Genomic DNA, 19804 nt, shown 5'->3' with positions numbered 1-19804 from the left:
TAACTGATGTCAGCATGCAAGAGTAGTGCCTATTTTGGCCCTGTATGTTTTTTATTGAGCCGAACCTTGTCACTGCGAAGTGGCACGGCGTCACCTACCGGCGCACAGAGATAATGCTGAAAAGTTTCCGGACGCAGTCTGACACTTTTTTTTTTATTACTTTCCAAAGAAAGAAAAGATACAATACAGTACAAAAAGAAAAAACAATACAGCTTGGTTACATGTAACTATTCTGATCCATATAGGGAACATTGGACATACACAATCAGATATTTTATAGCGTGAGGGCAGCCGTGACATTATAGACCTACAACAATATCAACCAATTTGTAAATCTCTTCCGTCAGGCGTGACACTATTGACAAACAGATAAATTGTAACCTCTACGAGCAATGCACTCCCGCACACAATTATCATTTTCTTACATCTTATGTGAACGTCCCATGACCCCCCTATAAACCTACTTCAGACAGTTCTGCATAGGGTTCAAACAGGCGCCTCCGCATCCATAGCTGCACCAGCATTAACAGAGTCAGCATCATGTACCCGAACCCAATCAATAAAGGGCTCCCATATCTCCCTGGGCCTGGAGGCTGGTGGCATGAGGTCCCAGTATGTTCCCAGCTGCGTTTGGCCATATATTACCTCCCGAATCCAATCTATGAGTGTGGGCGTCCTTCTTTTCCCCCAAACAATTGCTAACTGACGTCTAGCAAATAGCAAAAGTAGCGCATGCAACTTGCGTTTTTTAATATGCGTGGTCTTGACGTAGCCCAGTAGTCCCACCAGAGGGGAAGGAACCACCCTTAGGTCTAGGATTTGATTAATAGAGTCAAAAATACTGGACCAATATGCGCCTATTGTAGGACACACCCAAGCCATATGAAGGAATGACGCGGCATCCGCCCCGCACCGCCAACAACAGTCACTGTCTCTTACTCCCATTTTGTATAGGCTAAGCGGCGTTCTATAATAGCGGAGTAAGAATTTAAAATGTATTAGACGGAGTTTATAGTTAGGGGAGAGCTCAGTCATCTGGGCGCAACAATAAGTCCACACCTCATCTGTTATGGGGTCAGGTAGCTCATTGTCCCATTTAGTACGAACGTACAGGGCCGCCCCAGGGGCCTCCGCCTGCATACGGGAATAAAGTCTGGTAATCAATTTACGTGGCAAGGGAGAGGTCAAAACATTGTCCAGTGCCGTGAGAGTAGGCGGTGCGGATGGGAAATCCGCATGCATCTGTTTGCAGATCGCCCGAAGTCCATGATACAAAAACACCTCACCGAACGGAGGTCTCTCCCCCTCCTCTGCCGACGGGGGGTCCCTGAATGTGCCACCTGGGTACAGGTCCGCAAATGTTTTGAGTTTCATTTTTTTAGCATACTTGCCACCGAGTTCCTCGCTAATGTTAGGCAACAAGGGGTTATGTGCAAGGGGAATCTAGGGTGCATACAGCATAGGTATCCCCACCCTTCTCCGCATGCTCTCCCACGCCCATCTCAGAGTTTCGGTCGTGTCAATCCCGTCGGTAGGCCGTCTATGTTTCTGATAGACTGCCACGTGGAGCGGAACCGGCGACACCGCATCCCCCTCTACAGCTACATGTGGCTGAAACAGCATTGGATGAACCCAATACTGTAAAAATTGTGCCTGCGCACATAGCGCGTTTAGTTTCATGTCAGGGGCTCCTAATCCTCCCATCTTGGTAGGCATGGATAGCAGTTCCCAAGAAACCCTAGCTTGGCCACCCACCCACACCAATGAAATTAGCAAGGATCTCAGAGTCTTAAAAAAATACTGAGTGAGGATGAGTGGCAAATTTACGAACAAGTACAAAAACTTAGGCAAAACTATCATTTTGACTAGCGCGATTCTACCGGCCAGAGACAGCGGGAGTTTGCTCCACAACGCCACCCTATCTTCCAGCCAATTGATAATCCTACCATAGTTCAGGTTCCAGAGGTCTTGCATGTCCCGGCTAATCCATATGCCTAGATATTTCACCGCATCCTCCTCCCATTTTAGCAGGAATTCCGAGATGAATGTCTTGGTGTTGTCAGTTAAGGGAAACATCACCAAATTTGATAAACTCCCTCAGCACCACATCAAGGTTGCGCTCTGGGTGCAGTATGTAGAGGGTGACATCGTCCGCATAAAGCGATATTAAAAGACTCAGAGCGCTAAAACCTATGCCCTTGTCTGTATGGTGTTGTCGAATACGCGCGGCCAGGGGTTCCATTGCTATAGCAAAAAGTAGTGGGGATAATGGACATCCCTGCCGCGTGCCACGCGAGATCGGGAACACATCTGAAATAAGGTTATTCACACAAACTCTAGCAGTCAGTGCGGTGTATAATAATTTGATCCACTTGAGAAACAGCGGTCCGAATCCCATACGTTCCAGAATTTTAAACAGGTATGGCCATTCAAGTGAATCGAACGCCTTTGTGGCATCCAGAAACACCACTGCAGCTTGCTCGTCGGGATGGAGATAATGCAGAACCGAGAATACCGTACTCAGGTTATGAGATGTGGATCTACCGGGGACAAAACCTGATTGGTGCGGTAAGGCAATCATAGAAAGCATAGGCTGCAGTCTATTTGATATTAGCTTAGCTAAAATCTTAACATCAACGTTTATTAGAGACAATGGCCTATAGGAGTCTAGTTCATTCTCAGGTTTCCCTGGCTTAAGTAATGTAATAATAATTGCTTCGCGCATTGAAGGAGGCAAAATGCCCGTTTCATGCGCCTCCTCAAATACCGCTAATAGTCTGGGCGCCAGCTCCTCGACATATGCCTTGTAAAAGGCAGTTGTGAGCCCATCCGACCCAGGAGCCTTATTCGGCGGCATACTTTTGATAACGTCGGCGACGTCTTCAACGGGAATGGGCATGTGCATATATTCTCTATGGCGGTCATTAAACCACGCCAACGCCACAGAGTCTAAAAAGTCCCCCATACCTCCTGGGCATTCGGTTTGAGTTGCAGTGTATAAATTTGCATAGAACGAAGAGAATGTATCTAGAATAGCTGGAGAACCTCTAATTGGGGCTCCACATTCATCATTAATCTCGGAAACGAAAGCCATGGAACGCGGAGCTCGCAACATGCCGGCCAATGTACGCCCTGGTCTATCCCCCTCCCCATATCTACGGGCTTCTGCATATTTCCCTAAGAATTTGACTTCTCGTTTTGCTTCCTCCTCGTACTCCAACAACTTACTTTTCAACTCCGCCAGTAAGGCCGAATCATCCTCCCTGTGAATGTGCGCCTCCAGATCTTTTATGTGGGATTCTATAGCACCCAGAGTGGTTCTGATAGCCTTTAGGCCACCTGCTTGTCTAGAGATACATTTCCCCCTGATAACTACATTAAAGGCTTCCCATAGCGAGGCCTCTGTGTCCACCGACCCTGCATTTAATTCAAAGTATTCCGAGATATCACTACGGATTTCTTCCTTGAAGGCTTCGTCCAATAGTGCATGCGGGGAAAGCCTCCAGGAGAACGCTCCACGTGTGGTATCAGGAAGGGAGAGAGTCAACAAACACGGGGAAAGATCGGATAGTGTTCTGGCCAAATGTTTCACCTCCACCACCCAACCAGCCATATCTTTAGTCAACAGCCAGTAATAAATCCTGGACCAGGCGTGACGATGTTCTGAGAAACACGTGCCTTCCTTGGTTAGCGGATTCTGCAACCGCCAAATGTCCACCATATCACCCTCGACCAGCAGAGCGTTGAGGATTCTGCTCGCCGCCGGATGGTGGGCACGCGCTGTACCTTGTCTGTCGAGGTCATTGTGTAAAATGGCGTTGAAATCCCACCCCAAAGAGTCGTGGTACATCCAGTAGCGCGCACCCTGGCCCATACCTCCTGAAAAAACTCAGGGGCGTCTACATTTGGGCCATATAGTGCCACCAACGTCATCAGAGTGCCACCCAGGTACCCCAATAAAACAATCTAACGACCCGCTGGGTCTGTGTAGACTTTGCGTTCTCTCCACTCCAATACCCGCCTAATCAACACTGCACTCCCCTAGAATAATTTGAGTACACTGAGGAGTATAGTGACCCCCATCTACGATGCCTAAGTCTCATTGAGGTCAGGGACTGCAGGTGGGTCTCTTGCAACATACAGATATCAATATTGTGTTGTGTGAGACAAGCATGCACCATGCGGGCTTTCCTGCTGTCGTTAAGTCCGCGTATGTTCCAAGTTAAACAGTTTATTACCTTTTCGGGCATTGCAAGGCCCTACCACACATTCCACTTTGTGTCCCGCCCCTGTCAACAAACATCACTGTCTCCGGCACACCACACCAAACACCGCATTGCCACACTACACCAAGCCAGTATAGAACTACCCCAATACCCCCCTCCCCCACCCACAACCCCCCCCCCCAATTAGGTTGAAATATACCCCCACCCCAACAACAAAGAATTATCTGGGAACTCTCCCATGGGGACGCGTGAATGCCCAACGACATCCCTACCGAAGTGGGGTGGCCAAGAGACTGCAAGGACAGGACTACGTATAATTATGAATAGAGCGATCACGTGGCTCGAGCAGTATGTCCACCTCCCTCCCACTCTTCTTGTTACAATCAGTCACCTCCCGACAATTGGAGCGTCCGTCGGGACCAGCGTGCAGGAGCAAGACAGAGCCACAGAATACGCCAGGGAAACGCCTTACTTGTTCATTGATCTGCACCCAGCAGTATCTATACAGTGCTAGAGAATGAATAACATATAGACCAATCCAACGACCTATACCCCCCAATAAACTAAACAATATATACCCTGCAACCAATCAGGAAGGGTAGGACAAAGTAAATGGAATAACAGAGCGTGTAAGTCAGTCATTGTCACTTAGCTGATTTTCAGAGGCAGTCTCACAGCGAGGGCCTGATTTCTTCTGCTTGCCTCCTACGTGTTTGGCGAATTTCAGAGCCGATTTGGCGTCTGTAAAGAAGTGAGCAGAGCCATTATAGGACACTTTAAGTTTGGCTGGGTATAGCAAGGAATAGGGAATTTGTGCTTGTAGTAGGATTCGTTTCGCTGCCAAAAATTCCCTCCGGGCCGCTTGAACTGCCGGGGTGAAGTCCGGATAAAACGCGACCTGATTCCCTTGGTGCACTGTAGTTCCCTTGATCCGAGCTTGACGTAGCACTACATCCCGGTCTTGATAATTTAAAATCGTTGCCAGAATCGGACGCGGTGGAGCCCCTACCGGCGGCCGAGCTCCCAGGGTGCGATGAGCTCTTTCCACAGCAAACGTAGGTGATAAGTGTTCAGCGAATAAATCTTTTAGCAGGTCCGCAACATAATGTTCTATCTTGGTGATAGCCGTCGTCTCCGGGACACCCGTGATGCGTATGTTGTTCCGACGCGATCTGGCTTCCAAATCCTCGTTCTTCGCTTTGATCACACCCAACAGTCTATCCATTTGCGACAGTTGGTCCTTGGTTTCGACCTGGAAGTCAGACTGCTTATTTTCAAGAACGTCCAGCCTCTGTTCATGCACACCGATTTGGATCTTCACAGATTCCATCTGCGTGGTCAGCGTGTCCAGTTTCGCGTCAATAGTGCGCAAGCTGGATCGCATTTTTAGCATAAGGGTATGCATGTCTTCACCGCGATCTTCATGCTGCCCCCCTTCCGCTACGCCAGAGGTTGACTCCGCATCCGACTCCGTCTGCCTGATCGACCTACGCTGTTCGAAGCTGAGCTTAGGCTGTTTGGTGTCCTGCTTTCCCATGATTTTACAACGACACTAGTGCCCCAAAGACTCAATGTACTCTGCCACTGTACTGCCCACGTCGCGGTGCGCTTCGCTCCGATAGATGCGGCCCCCTACGTTCAGTTAAGTTGGACCATCCATCTGGGTATGGGCGCCGTCTACTGCTGCCACCACCTCGTGAACCCAGGTCTCAGCAGACAGCTATCACATGCACAAGCCCTGGGCCACCAACTGCAATGGGCATGCACAAGCAGTCTCTCGTCTCCTATATTAAGTGGGTGCACTTCAGCGCTGCAGCATGTATGTTAGCATGGAAAGTGCAGGATAGCCCAGTTCCAGGGAGAGGCTCGCTATCTATATCCCCAGGGCCGACTTTCCCCAGTCGTCTATGAGCTGGCAGTCATCCAGCTGCCCGCTCCTGATGCATCCTGCCAAACACCAACAGTCATTTACAGGGAAACAAAAATAGGCACCATACAAACTTCCTGGCCATCCATGGGGTTGTAGCTCCACCGAGGCCTGTGTCTCTGCCCACGTCGGGCGCCTTCTCACTGCCGCTCCCAGCAAGGCCTCCACCACGCACGAAATGGCGGCCGCCACCGTGCGCGCCGCTATCTAGCACTCCTCCCGCAGCTCCAATACGTCTCCTCACCTGCTCTTGACAGCGGCAGCAATTTCCGACCGCAACATGTCGTCGGCCAGCAGCGCCGAATCTCCAGCGCCGCCGATCAAAGGTCCCCGCAGGCACGGCCCGCAGCCACGGCCTCAGGTAGTTAGCGCGGCCGCGACCGGGGATCGCAGCTCGCTCCGCCGCGTCCCGATGCCCGCCTCTCAATCCCTGGAGGCAATCGCAGAGGCTCCCGACTCACACCAAAGTCCGCCTACTCGGTGCCACCGATGCTTATGTGTTCCAAAGATGTTGGTAATCGTGAGTCCGACCTAAATTATGTGCGGATTAGTGCCGAATGTCTTCTCGGCCAGCGGAGCACTCTCAGAGAGCCGCCATTCCGCTGCCCGGCAGGCCATGCCCCCGAAGCAGTCTGACACTTAAGGGATATTCACAAGGTGAGGAATATGTGGTTAGTCTCTATTGGAATAGAAGTTAACAGTGCGTCTAGTATTGTTTAAGACAAATTGGCTATAAATAATTATCTTCATTTTTACCTGTGTGTGGAATGAGTCTTCAGTTAAGCTCTCCATTTGTTCTCCAAAGAAAGCAAAGAATTCTTCAATTCTTTTGTCCACATCATCAGTGCTGAATGGATGAGAAACAATGAAACAAGAATTTATACTTAAAGTGTTTAGTTAATGATTAATAACTGACACCTTCCCCCAACTAAACAGACTACTGTCCATAAAAAACTCCTGACTAATCAGGTGAGGGGATTAGATAAGCTAATAGCAAAGGTGGGGTGGGAAGGAAATGCACTGTGGTGAGTTGGAGGTAATTTTCAGACACTGTGGAATGTAAGGTGGGACTTTGTGAGGGGTGTTACTAGGACTCTAACAATACAAATGATATTTATTCCCAATTCAGAAGTGGCTGTCCATAAATCTCTCTGAATTTCAAGCACCACAGAATGGAGTGGGGACGCTGTGGAAGCACTAAAAACAGAAGAAATCACATAATAATTTAGACTCACTTACTTGAATTTGGTTGCTTGCGTTTCAACAGTGACTGAAAAGCCAAGTATTCCAGATGTGTTTCTGCAAGTGGGATATACGTGATAACTAAGAAGACATAGGAAGACATGAAAAGGGGGATTAAATCATTGCTTTAATGTTTAAGCTACATCATTAACGCTGTATTAGACCAAGTTAACAGTTGTTCCCTTACACTGGAATGTTCTCAAATTAATTAGAGGTTTGCCTAGTCAAGATGTTATTTGTAAAATGTTCCACTGAATGCTACACATCTTGGATTTCAGAGTGCTGGTCTGAGCAGATCAATGTACACAATGGAAAGGTAGCCGAGCAAACAAACTGTGTATTTAATACAGGGTGAAGCTGTTGATTTTGATGGCCAGGGCTCAAATTCAGTGGAAGGACAATAGAAAGAGCACTGTCGCCTATTTTCCAGGCCCGGGGAATGTCTTAGTAATTCTCATTATACTTGCCCCTAACTTCTAAATCATTGTGGGACTGTCATCATCCTTTCTCCTATTTCCTCTTTCTTAAAGGACCACTCCGGTCCCACTTTGGCCTGTTCCCCCGCACCTCTTTGCACCAATCCTAATTTCTGTTTGGTATAAGCACTGTGAGAAAATGGGGAGTATTATATGGTGTGGATGTGCGACCTCACCATTTAATACACTACCAATCCTTCTAGGACCAGTCACGCTCAGTTTGTCAAAACTTAGCTGAACCCTCGATGCAGTGGCTTCCAGCAGACAGGCTTCAACAAAGGTACGTGTAAAGCATTTAAACAGTATCAAAACGATTGAAGAAGGAAGGACCACGACTCACAAAGAATCCAACACCAATTTATAAAAGGTGTTTAAATTTTTATGAATTTATGAACACCACAATGACAAAGTTACACCGGAGTGTTCTGGAGATGAACAAGTTGCACAAGTTACTTACCTTCGGTAACGATATATCTTAAGTTAGTGATAGATTCCTTACCTTAGAATTACCCCCAGGCGTCAGACTGGATCCGGAAAATTTTCGTAAGCAGTGCCCCTGCGTGTCGGAAGGTGATGTTGTGCGACTCAGCGTCCGTCGTAGACGTTGTGATCTCCGGGATGACGTCACGGCAGCTACTTGGACGCCGCCCTCGCGCACCTCCGTCAGTTCTGTACATGACTTTCTGCGCCAGGAACGCAAAGTCATGCATGATACTGACCACTGGTGCATTGAAACTAGGGCCCTGAAAGGGATGACCTTAACCCTAAAAATCAGTTCACAGAACGGGGAGGATGTGTGGGGCGGTAAGGAATCTATCACTAACTAATGTTTCTTACAGATATATAGTTACCGAAGGTTAGTAATGAATATGCTACTTACCAGTATGCATCTGTTCTTGGCATGTAGGGCTGCTGACATTCATATCTGTGCATAGATCGCCGCCTAGTGTTGGGTCCGGATGATTGCACGTTGTTGTCCTGGAAGAGTCTTCGAAGTATCCTGGGATAGGTGACTCCTCCCCTGGACTACAGTGCGCATGGGCATCCTCTCCATCCTCAGATTGTTTTTCGCCATTGTGGCAGTGATGGAGTAGATACAGAAAGTGATGACCATGCTTTACAGTAATTCTGAGAGCTGCAGCTGCTACAGGCACCGGGGAGGACGATATGAATGTCAGCAGCCCTACATGCCAAGAACAGATGCATACTGGTAAGTAGCATATTCAGTTCGAGGCATGTGGGCTGCTGAATTCATATCTGTGCATAGAATACATAGCAGTGCCCTCTATTAGCGGCGGCTACCAGTGCCAGCTGCAGCGGTCTGAAAAAGAGTTTTGAGAACAGCCTGTCCTACAGCTGTCTGCTGTTTTGATTGTACATCTACACAATAGTGTTTGGTAAATGTATGTGTAGTGGACCAGGTGGCTGCTCTACATATATCATGCAAAGGAATGTTTCCTAGGAAAGCCATGGAGGCCCCTAACTTACGTGTTGAGTGGGCTCGTGGGGGAATCGTTAATGTGCGTTTAGCCTTTTGATAGCAAATTTGAATACATTTAACGATCCATCTGGCTATACCTGCTTTGGAGATAGCGTTACCTTTGTGGTGTGGGGCAAAGGCAACGAAAAGTTGTTGTGTTTTCCTAAAGGGTTTGGTCCTGTCGATATAATACATGAGGGCCCTCTTTACATCTAGGGTATGGAGTGCCCTTTCAGCGACAGTCTGTGGGTTTTGAAAGAAAACCGGCAGTTCAATAGTTTGATTCATGTGGAACTGCGATACCACCTTGGGCATGAACTTGGGGTTGGTACGTAGTACGACCCTGTTGGCGTGAACTTGTATAAATGGCTCTTGGACGGTCAGTGCCTGGAGTTCACTAACTCTTCGTAAAGAAGTTATCGCTACTAGGAAAGCTACTTTCCAGGTAAGGAATTGAATCTCGCATGAGTGTAGAGGTTCAAAGGGTGGACCCATCAGGCGTGTGAGGACCAAGTTGAGGTTCCACATTGGGGCTGGTGGGTGGCTAGGAGGAATGACTCGTTTGAGTCCTTCCAAGAATGCTTTGATGGCAGGCACTCTGAATAGAGAGAGGTGCTGCCTGGTCTGTAGATAGGCTGATATTGCGGTCAAATGGACACGTATAGAGGTGTACGCCAGATTGCATCGGTAGAGGTGTAATAGGTAACAAATAATGTTTTGGATGGATGCGTCTAGCGGGTTGATGTCATTATTATTGCAATAAATGACGAACCTCTTCCATTTGGCTGCATAGCAAGCTCTGGTAGTGGGTCTCCTGGCCTCCTTAATGATGTCCATACAGTCAGGTGGCAGGTTGAGGTAGCCAAACTCTAGGACTTCAGGAGCCAGATTGCCAGGTTCAGCTGTTGCGTATCTGGGTGCTGAACCTCTCCATGATTCTGCGTCAAATGCTTGGGTTTGACCCGCAGCCATTGATGCGGCACCACGGAGAGTTCGAGAAAGGTGGTGTACCACGGCTGGCGTGCCCACGTTGGAGCAACCAGGATGAGTGTCAGTGAGTGTTGTCTGAGTTTGCGTGCCACCAGCGGTATTAGTGGTGCTGGGGGAAAAGCGTACGCAAATCTGCCGGACCAGTTCATCCATATCGCATTGCCCTGCGACTGCGGATGTGGGAACCTGGCGGCAAAGCTTTGGCATTTTGCGTTTTCGCTTGTGGCGAATAGGTCTATCTCTGGATGACCCCACTGCTGGAAGTACGGTTGGAGTACTGATGGGTGTAACTCCCACTCGTGCATCTGGTGGCTGTGTCTGCTGAGCAGATCCGCCATCTGGTTGTCCTTGCCGGGGAGGTGTTCTGCCATGAGGAACATGTTCCTCTGAATGGCCCACTTCCACATGCTCTGAGCCAGATGAGACAACTGTGGAGTGTGTGTTCCTCCCTGCTTCTGTATGTAGTACATAGCAGTCATGTTGTCCGTCCGGATCAACACGACTTTGTTGCACAAGTGTACTTTGAACGCTTTCATCGCGAGGAAGATCGCCATCAATTCCAGAATGTTGATGTGCATCTTCCTTTGTTGTGTTGTCCATAGTCCCTGCACTGTGTAGTTGAGTACATGAGCTCCCCATCCCTGGAGAGACGCGTCCGCTGTCAGTATTATTTGTGGAACAGGCTCTTGGAACGGTCGGCCCTTGCAAAGGTTTTGTGGATTCCACCAATGCAGAGAGTTGTATGCCCGACCGCTCACCAACACTAGGTCTTTCAACTGTCCTTGAGCCTGATTCCACTGACGTGCTAAGCACTCCTGGAGCGGGCGCATATGTAGTCTCGCGTGTGGGACTATGAAAATGCAGGAGGCCATCATGCCTATCAACTGCATGAACACTCGCGCGGGCAGGGAGTGTTGTGGTTTGAACTTGGAAATCAGCATCTGTATGCTGTTGATTCTCACTAAATTTGGCTGAGCTGTGGCCGCCAGAGTGTCTATGGTCGCACCTAGGTACTGTTGTACGTGTGCGGGCTGGAGATGGGACTTTGGGTAATTTAGTGAGAACCCCAAACTGTGAAGGAGGTGAATGGTGCGGGACATGTGGCTGGCACATTGTTGGGCTGACTTTGCTTGAATGAGCCAGTCGTCCAGGTAAGGGTAGACGTGTATGTGCTGCCTTCGCAGATGTGCCGCTACAGTAGCTAGGCACTTTGTGAAAACCCTGGGTGCTGTTGTCACGCCGAAGGGAAGGACTTTGAACTGGTAGTGCTGCCCCTGAACAGTGAACCTGAGGTATTTTTTGTGTGAGGGGTGAATGGGTATGTGGAAATACGCATCTTTGAGGTCCAGTGTGGCCAGGAAGTCTCCCTGCTTGAGCAGCGGGAGGACTTGCTTTAAAGTGAGCATGTGAAAATGCTCGGAGAGAATGTACCGGTTCAGGGGTCTCAGGTCTAATATAGGTCTGAGCGACCCGTCCTTTTTTGGTATTAAAAAGTACAGGGAGTACACCCCCGTACCTTGCTCGTGGACGGGTACGACCTCTATTGCACCTTTTAGTAGCATACTTTGCACCTCCTGCTGTAAGAGCGTTAAGTGCTCTGAGGACATAGGACGGTTTTTTGGAGGTATTGTGGGTGGAGTTGAGGTTAATTCTAGGCAGTAACCGTATTTGACAATATCTTTGACCCACCTGTCCGTGGTGATGGAGTTCCACGTGGACAGGAACCTTTGTAGCCTTCCCCCGACAGGTGTTATGTGGTCGGGAGGAAGGGAGAGGGCGTCACTGCTTGTTCTTGGGGGAGGACCTGGTGTTGCCGTAGCCGCGTCCTCTGCCCTTTGTGCTGGAGCCACGATATCCACCCCGGGTGTTCTTGTCGTAGGTGCTCTGTGTGTTGCCCTTGTTGTATGTTTGCTGTGACCCCTGTCCTCTACCTGCTCCTCTATTTCCGGGGCGACGAAAGGAGCCGCTCCGAAAGGACTGCGTTTGTAGAGCCCCCATGGACTTTGCAGTGTCCGTGTCTTTTTTTATTTTCTCTAGGGTGGTGTCAACCTCCAGCCCGAATAAGTAGTCGGGGTTGACAGGTTGGTTGAGGATGTTATTTTGTACCTCAGGTTTGAATCCGGAGATTCGCAACCAGGCATGTCGTCGTAACATGACGCTAGTGTTTATGGCTCTGGCAGCTGTATCCGCGGCATCCAGTGCACACTTAATGGATGCATTTGTGAGGAGCTGTCCCTCCCTGATGAGGATCTCTGCACCTTCTTTGTATTGGTCAGGGAGATGTTGGAGTAGTTGTTCTAATGTGTCGTAGTGTGCTCGATCGTAGCGAGCGAGGAGCGCCTGAGTATTGGCAATACGCCATATGTTAGCCGCCTGTGCGGCAACCCGTTTGCCGGAGGTCTCTAGCACCTTGGACTCTTTGTCCGGGGGAGGAGCATCACCTGTTGTTTGCGAGTGTGCCCTCTTGCGAGCATTCGCAACTACAATTGAATCCAGAGGTAACTGGCCTCTAATGTAGGTGGGGTCCCCAGGCGCCGATCTGTATTTTTTGTCGATCCTGGGGTTTATTACTCTTGCCCTGATGGGTTCCTTGAAGATGTCCTTTGCTGGTTTGAGGACACCCTTCAACATGGGTAGAGTTTTTATGTTCCTTTCTGAGGATGCGAAAGTGTCCATGAGAAAGTCGTCCTCTACGGTGTCAGAGTGAAGTTGCACCCCATGATTGGCCGCAGCACGTTCAATTAAGGCGTTGAACGCGGCAGTGTCCTCTGTGGGAGATGTTTTTGCTCCATAGAGTTGCGGGTCCTGTGCATCTATAGGTGCACCGGAGTCGACAGGGTCATCCCAAGCTTGATCAGGGTCCTGTTGGCCTTCAGGGTCCATCTCTCCGGGGTAGGGGACATGGTCACCCATGTAGTCCTCCAAAACATCTGTGTCGGAGTGTGTGGGAGAGAAGGACTGTGGATCCTGGTAGGGGGAATGGAGAGGTTCGTAAAGAACCGGTTCCGAAGCCACTGGCAGCTTTCTTTTAAGTGGGATCCGGAAGGAGTCCAAAGCTGGCTCTGAAGTTATTCTCCTTTTGTGGAGCAGCATCCTGCCGGTGTCGGCGTCGATGATATGTGACGGAGACGTCTCCGCAGGACAACGTTCGGCAGGCGTGATCGTGGTGTGGGTGACCCGTGTCCTGATTTGGAACAGTTTCGGGGCCGTGGATGGCGGCAGGCCAAAAGTAATGTTGGCCGGTGCCGAAGAGGCTGTTGGAGCTTTTATTGGCTCGGAGCCCGATGTGTCCTGGAGGACTGTTTTGTGTTTGGTGCGTTGTGCAGCAACGGGCCGCACCTGAAGCGCCATCGATTCCTTTGCGCCGACCGGTTCCGTAGAAGCGTGCGTGGACTTTTTCGGCGCCGGTGAGTCATCGAGTCGAGGGGCGGTAATGGCCGTCGACGTCTTCGATGAGTGTGCCTTTGGTGGTGCTGTCGAAGCGGTGTGAGACGCAGCAGGCAGTTTGACCTTTGTGGTCGGAGTCCATTGCGTCGGTGCCGGGAGCCGAGTAGGTTTGGTGGCACCGAAGGTCTTTTTCCGTATGTCGACGCCGACGTCGGCCGTTGCAAGCTCGGCACCGAAGTCTCGTTTGGTGCGCTCGGTGCCGATGGGTTTTGCTGGCGTCGAAGGTGTGGTGGGCCTCGATCCGACCAGCGTTACTTTCGGTTTCGGTTTCAGTTGAACCAATACAGCTTTCGGTTTCGAAGAAGGGAAACCAGCCGGTTTGGGTATTAATGGCTGCCGCTCAATGTCCGAGGCCGGGCCAGAGGGCGGGGCCAAAGAACTGCGGGATAGGTCCTGGGTAAGGCCCGAAGGCGATCCCTCGACCGGAGCCATAGACTGGCGCACTGGGATGTCCTCAGTCTGTACGGGTAGGCCTGGCTCGTCACCGGAGCTACTCTCTTCGGCCCCTAAGGCCTCATTGTAGTCTCCTACCTCGGTGTCGTCTTCGTCTCTGCGAAAGAGGCTTTCTTCGACGTCTTCCGAGCCGGAGTCGTGTTCGGAAACGGGGCTGGAGGGTAGGTTCTCCACGTCTTCGACATCTTCGGTCTCAGCGCTGAAGATGTCGGCCGGTGCCGCTTGCTGCGCTTCGAGTCTCGCTGCTCGTCGATTCCGGAGAGTCTTCTTGGATCGGAATCGGGCACAGGCCATACATGTAGATTCGTCGTGATCCGGTGAAAGGCATTTGTTGCACACCGGATGGACGTCGATGTGGGGACATTTCGCATTACATACCGGACACCGCTTGAATGGTGTCCTCGATTCCATCGTCGATGACGGGTCGATGGTCGGGTAGGAAGCAAAAAAGTTGGTTCTGGAAGTTAGTAAACTAACAAGATACTATCGATATCGATCGGGAACAGTACCGACGCGAACTAAAGGCCTTTTGGCCTAGAAAAAGTTTTTCCTAACTTGAGTCAAGATAAGCACATCCGAACCCAATGGCGGAAAAAAACAATCTGAGGATGGAGAGGATGCCCATGCGCACTGTAGTCCAGGGGAGGAGTCACCTATCCCAGGATACTTCGAAGACTCTTCCAGGACAACAACGTGCAATCATCCGGACCCAACACTAGGCGGCGATCTATGCACAGATATGAATTCAGCAGCCCACATGCCTCGAACCTTGTGTATCTGAAAGAGACATGTTAGTGATAGATTCTTTACCTTAGACTAGATACCCCAGCAATACCAACCCCGGTGGTGGGTCTGCGGACCAAGATCACACCAGAAAGTCACGGAGAACAGAGCGGCCAAAGAAGCTGTCTCTCCGGACTTGGCTGTCAAGGCAATAATGCTCAGTAAAAGTGTGCAGCAAGGCCCTCGTGGCTGCCTGACAGATGTCTTGCAGGGGGACACCACGTTCCAAAGCAGTAGTGGCAGCTGTTGTCCTGGTGGAATAAGTGTGCAGTCCTACCAGAGGCTCCTTTTTCACCAAGGAATAACAGATTTTAATGTAAAGGACAAACCATCGAGAGATGCTATATTTTTTCATGACCTGACCTTTCTTGGCACCCAGATGGCCAACAAGGAGTTGATCGTCCCCCCCAGAATTGTTTTGTGCGATCCAGATAAGATGATAACATCTTTCCTTCTCCTTGGATGGATGGGGGGAGGGGGAGGCGGGAAGAAGGTGGGCAAAGTGATGGTCTGTCCTACTTGGAAAGAGGTAACCACTTTGGGAAGCAAAGAAGGTCGAGTTCGAAGGACAACCTTGATGAACAGCAAGGTTAGGAGGTTTAGAAGAAAGAGCCTGAAGCTCACTCACCCTGCGAGCAGAGGTGAGGACAACCAGAAAAACAGTCTTCAAGGTCAAGAGTGAGAGGACAATTATATAGTGGCTTGAAAGGAGCACACATGAGGTAGGTTAAGACCAGATTCAAGTCCCACTGGGGCATTATGCAAGGAATAGGAGGGAAGAGGTGAGTAATGCCCTTAAGAAAACTATTAACAATAGGGGACTTGAAAAGAGAAGGCTGGTCAGGAAGGCGAAGAAAGGAGGAAATGGCCTTTAGGGTGCCCAGAGCAGAGCCCTGCTGGGCCAAAGATAGAATGAAGAGAAGAATCTCTTAAAGAGGGTCAGAAACAGGATCCACAGATTTTGCTGTGCACCATGCCACAAATTAGTTCCATCTACAGGCGTATACTGTTTTAGTGGAGGGACGCCTGGTTGCCAAGATGACGTTACGTGAGGAAGGTCAAAAGCTGTCAACTGGTGCTGCTCAATCTCCACACAAGGCTGGACAGGTTCGGGTAGAGGACCGCCCCCTGCTGCTGCGACAGAAGATCCTCCCGAAGAGGCAGTCTGATCAGAGGATTGATGGCCCTGTTCAAGCGCTCGGGATACCAGACTCTTCGTGCCCAATCTGGAGCCACAGGATTACTTGGGCCTGGTCAAACCTGATGTATATATATCAGGGCTGAGGGCAAAAAGGCAGTGAGGAAAAGGTACACGTCGCGTGCTTCACTCTTTCCAGAATGTGCCCACAAGAAAGTTATCTTGGAAACTCCAGCACACAAAGTTTTGACATTGCACATAATCAGCGGTAGAGAAATGACCTATCCAGTGCTCTCCACATTGCTGGAACCTCGTGGTGTAACCGCCATTCATGATCTGCCAGGCACGACCGGCTGAGTTCATCCGCACTGGAATTCAAATATCTACCTGGTAGTTCACAACCAAGTAAATGCCCTTGCGCTCCAGGGACTAAGTGCCTCCTGGCACAGGACTCCATCCTGCTCTGCTTATTGCAGTAACACACAACAGTGGTGTTCTCTGTGAGAACCTGACCTAGCCTCCCTTTGATGGATGGAAAGAAGGCTTTCAGCACTAGGTGAATGGCCCGCAACTTTGAACAGGTTGATGTGGGGGTGGACCCCCACCAGAGACCAGAGTCCTCTGACCTCGCCAAGCCAACAGTGAAAGCATCAGACACCACTGTAAGGTCTGAGTAGGCAGAGAAAGGGGTTTGCCGATGGCCAAATTGTGGTTGAGCCACCACTGCAGGTATTTTTGCAGTCACCCCAAAGCTGGATGGAACCTAACGGCTTCCCCCCGTTGATGGGTCCAATGGGAATACAAGTTCCACCACAGAGCCCGCATATGCCACCTGGCATAGTAAATGAGCAGGATGCAAACAGGCCCAGCAACCTCACAATCACTCTCACCGAGATCAAGGACCAAGAAATATCAGGATCATAGTTCAAATGTCTAGGACATGTTGTGGAAAGTCCAAAACTGCACTGTATCCAGGATAGATCTAACGAAAGGGTACCTCTTCAAAGGAGGCCAGTATACCTTCGGCTTCTTGGTAGCACACCTCAACGATATCAGGAGGTTCACCATTGTCTGAGGGTAGTATACGACTGACTGAGCCAAACCTGCCTTCAACAGCTCATCACTGAGGCAGGGGAAATCTGGAATCCCACAACCTCTGGATATGCTGTGACCACCGTCATATCAATTTTATGAATATTCGAGCCGCACTGGTGAGGCCAAAGGGGAGCACAGCAAATTTAAAATGCTGCTAGATCACTTAACTGCAAGTAGTGTCTGCAGAACCGCAGGATGGGTGCACAAACGTAGGTGCCAAGCAGGCCCAAAGCCTCATCCAGTTGCCAGATCCATGGCAGAGAGAACCTGGGACAGTGCGAGCATCTTGAATGTGTCCTTCTGAAATAAAGTGTGAAAATTGAGGAGATCTAAAATGGGATGAAGGTCTTCGGGCATGCGGAAATGGCAGAAGTTACAGCCAGTCCTTATTTCCTGGACTGGGAATCTTCTATGGCTCCTTTGGCAAAAGGTCGAAAAGTATCAGCAGGACATAGTATAGTTGGATGATTTGGAGGACCCACCTGTTGGAAGAGCTATTTTGCCACCCTTAGAGGGAATAATTGATCCTTCCCTCCACAGGGTGGTTGTGTGCCACTAAGGGCAGACTAAAGCAGCCTGGAGGTTGTTGCTATGTGGGTGGGGGGACTTTGAAGTTCGCTAACCAAATGGCTTGGAATATGCCTGCTTGATCAGCATCCCCATAAAGACTGTTGCGTCTGCTGCAGGAGCGGTGGGGCCACTGCATTGGCGGTTCTGAATATCCATCAGAAATTCAAAACACTACATCATAGTTACCATCATGAATAGGATTTTTATTGACAGGTAAGTCAAAGGAACACTTAAAGAACAAGTGATTTACCTAATTGAATACATTATGTGGTAGAGACAATATATACTGAGGTAACCAGGGCATAGGTACACCAGTGGTCTCCCATGGGCTGCAGCATGTATTATGCCATTCATGAGAGACCACAACAACTGTGACTACAGGTCACACATGGCAGCCTGTTAGTTGGTGCTAGCACAACTTACGAAAGATATACGTTTTCTTATATCTGGGGGTGACAACCCTTAAAACTTATAAGTCACCCATAAGGCAGGCCTTTCAATTCTGAAGGCAGGGTAGTGGGTTATAATTGTATGAGTGCCCATGCATGAGCATGACACCTCTACAAACCCCAGAGTACATTATCCAGGCTTTGTAAATGTGGCCAGCCATTTTAATAATTATAGTGGTCATACGCTATTACGTGATGTTTTATTATGTAGTGGCTGTGCCGCAGCTGGGCATGTTTGGTGCCAAACATGTTGGAATCATACCCCAACACCGTTACCAGTGCTGGAGGTATGATTTCATGAACTGGGGGGCTCCTCCGGGAAGCCCCCAGTATTCTTGGTAACAGCCTTCCAGGGTCTGTCAGCAAGCTAGTGCTGCTTCCAACCCCAGACATGACTCTGACCTCCTGTTGCTGAGCTGAGTAGGGGAAGGTAGAACAATAGGTTTCCTGTCACAGGGAGGTGTGACAACCTCCCAGACAGACTTAGTGTATTGTGCTGGGGTGAGGGTGCTTGCCAATGCCACCAGACTGCTTTGCTTTGAAGGGCACATTTGGTGCCCTCCTTGAATACTCCGATTTGAGCCAGTTCAGGGAGCCCTTGGCTCCTGTTCTGGCACGAAACTGGACAAAGGGCATGGGAGTATTCTCCCCTCTGTCCAGCCCCTCCTCTGGGAGGTACCCTGAGTCATCATAACCCCATTCCTTGGGTGTTTAAGGGCTTACCTGTAGATGGGTCCTCCGATTAGTCGTGGGACAAGACTCAAGCCTGAAACCACATCACACTTTGACCGTCTCGACACTTGGACTTTGCTTGGAAACAAGACTGCATCATGGAAGACTCCTGCTGCTCCTGGTCTCGCTGTTCTGCAAGTCGTCTTTGTCGTCTGTGTCTCTGCTTCTTCCAGGATCTTCAAGATACTTGTGGGCTTCAAAGACACCTGAAGTAATCTCCCTTGGAGTGAAGGAGTCACTCCCCTGCATCTGCAGCCACTGCAACAAAGCTGATTGGTCTGCTGCTCCTGACATCCCAGGGATTTCGAAAGGCTCCGCAACACAGGTGGTAGTTCTGCAATTTCCCTCAGGGACTGACCTGTCCTCTCAGCAAGGTTGAGGCCAGTATCCCTCACTGGAACCGAACCACTGAGCATCGCGCTGACCCTCGGTTTCCATGACATGTTGGCTCTGCACTCCAGAGATCTTCGAGCTACAAGAAGCTCCAGCCTCCAGCATCTCTTCCAGCCAAGATCAGCGTCTTCAATGCATCTTTTGCAACATGGGCCTTCATCTTTGGTGAGCAGCTCGAGGTCTTCTTGCGACTCATGTGTCATCAACCTGTGGGTCCTCTTGAGGATCTTCTGCTTCAGTGGGCTTCCCTGCTTGCTCAGAGCCAGCACTGACTCTCCTGCTTGTGGTGAGTCCCTTGAAAATTGCTGGTCCCAATGTTGCCCCTTCTTCGCTTTCCACGCCTGTTGCAGCTGCCGACACCGACGCCCTGGTTCTTGACTTCCGATGTGGGACAGCTTGTGCA

The 19804-nt window shown here is 49.8% G+C and overlaps 1 protein-coding gene across 1 annotated transcript in view; it reads right to left on the bottom strand.

Moving 5' to 3' along the window:
• Nucleotides 1-19804, bottom strand: part of NRDC (nardilysin convertase) — a 1316087-nt gene that overhangs the window by 72165 nt on the left and 1224118 nt on the right. Inside the window, exons 27-28 of the mRNA XM_085602630.1 lie at nt 7393-7476; nt 6910-7000 (exon numbers count right to left, since the gene is read on the bottom strand). Of these exons, the coding sequence (XP_085458756.1) occupies nt 6910-7000; nt 7393-7476 (175 nt within the window). The remainder of the gene's footprint in view (nt 1-6909; nt 7001-7392; nt 7477-19804) is intronic.

The sequence above is a fragment of the Triturus cristatus genome, chromosome 4_2 (assembly GCF_964204655.1).
Source record: "Triturus cristatus chromosome 4_2, aTriCri1.1, whole genome shotgun sequence".
Classification (NCBI taxonomy): domain Eukaryota; kingdom Metazoa; phylum Chordata; class Amphibia; order Caudata; family Salamandridae; genus Triturus; species Triturus cristatus.
Note: the sequence above shows the minus strand (reverse complement) of the source record. Positions and strands in the feature narration are given on the sequence as shown.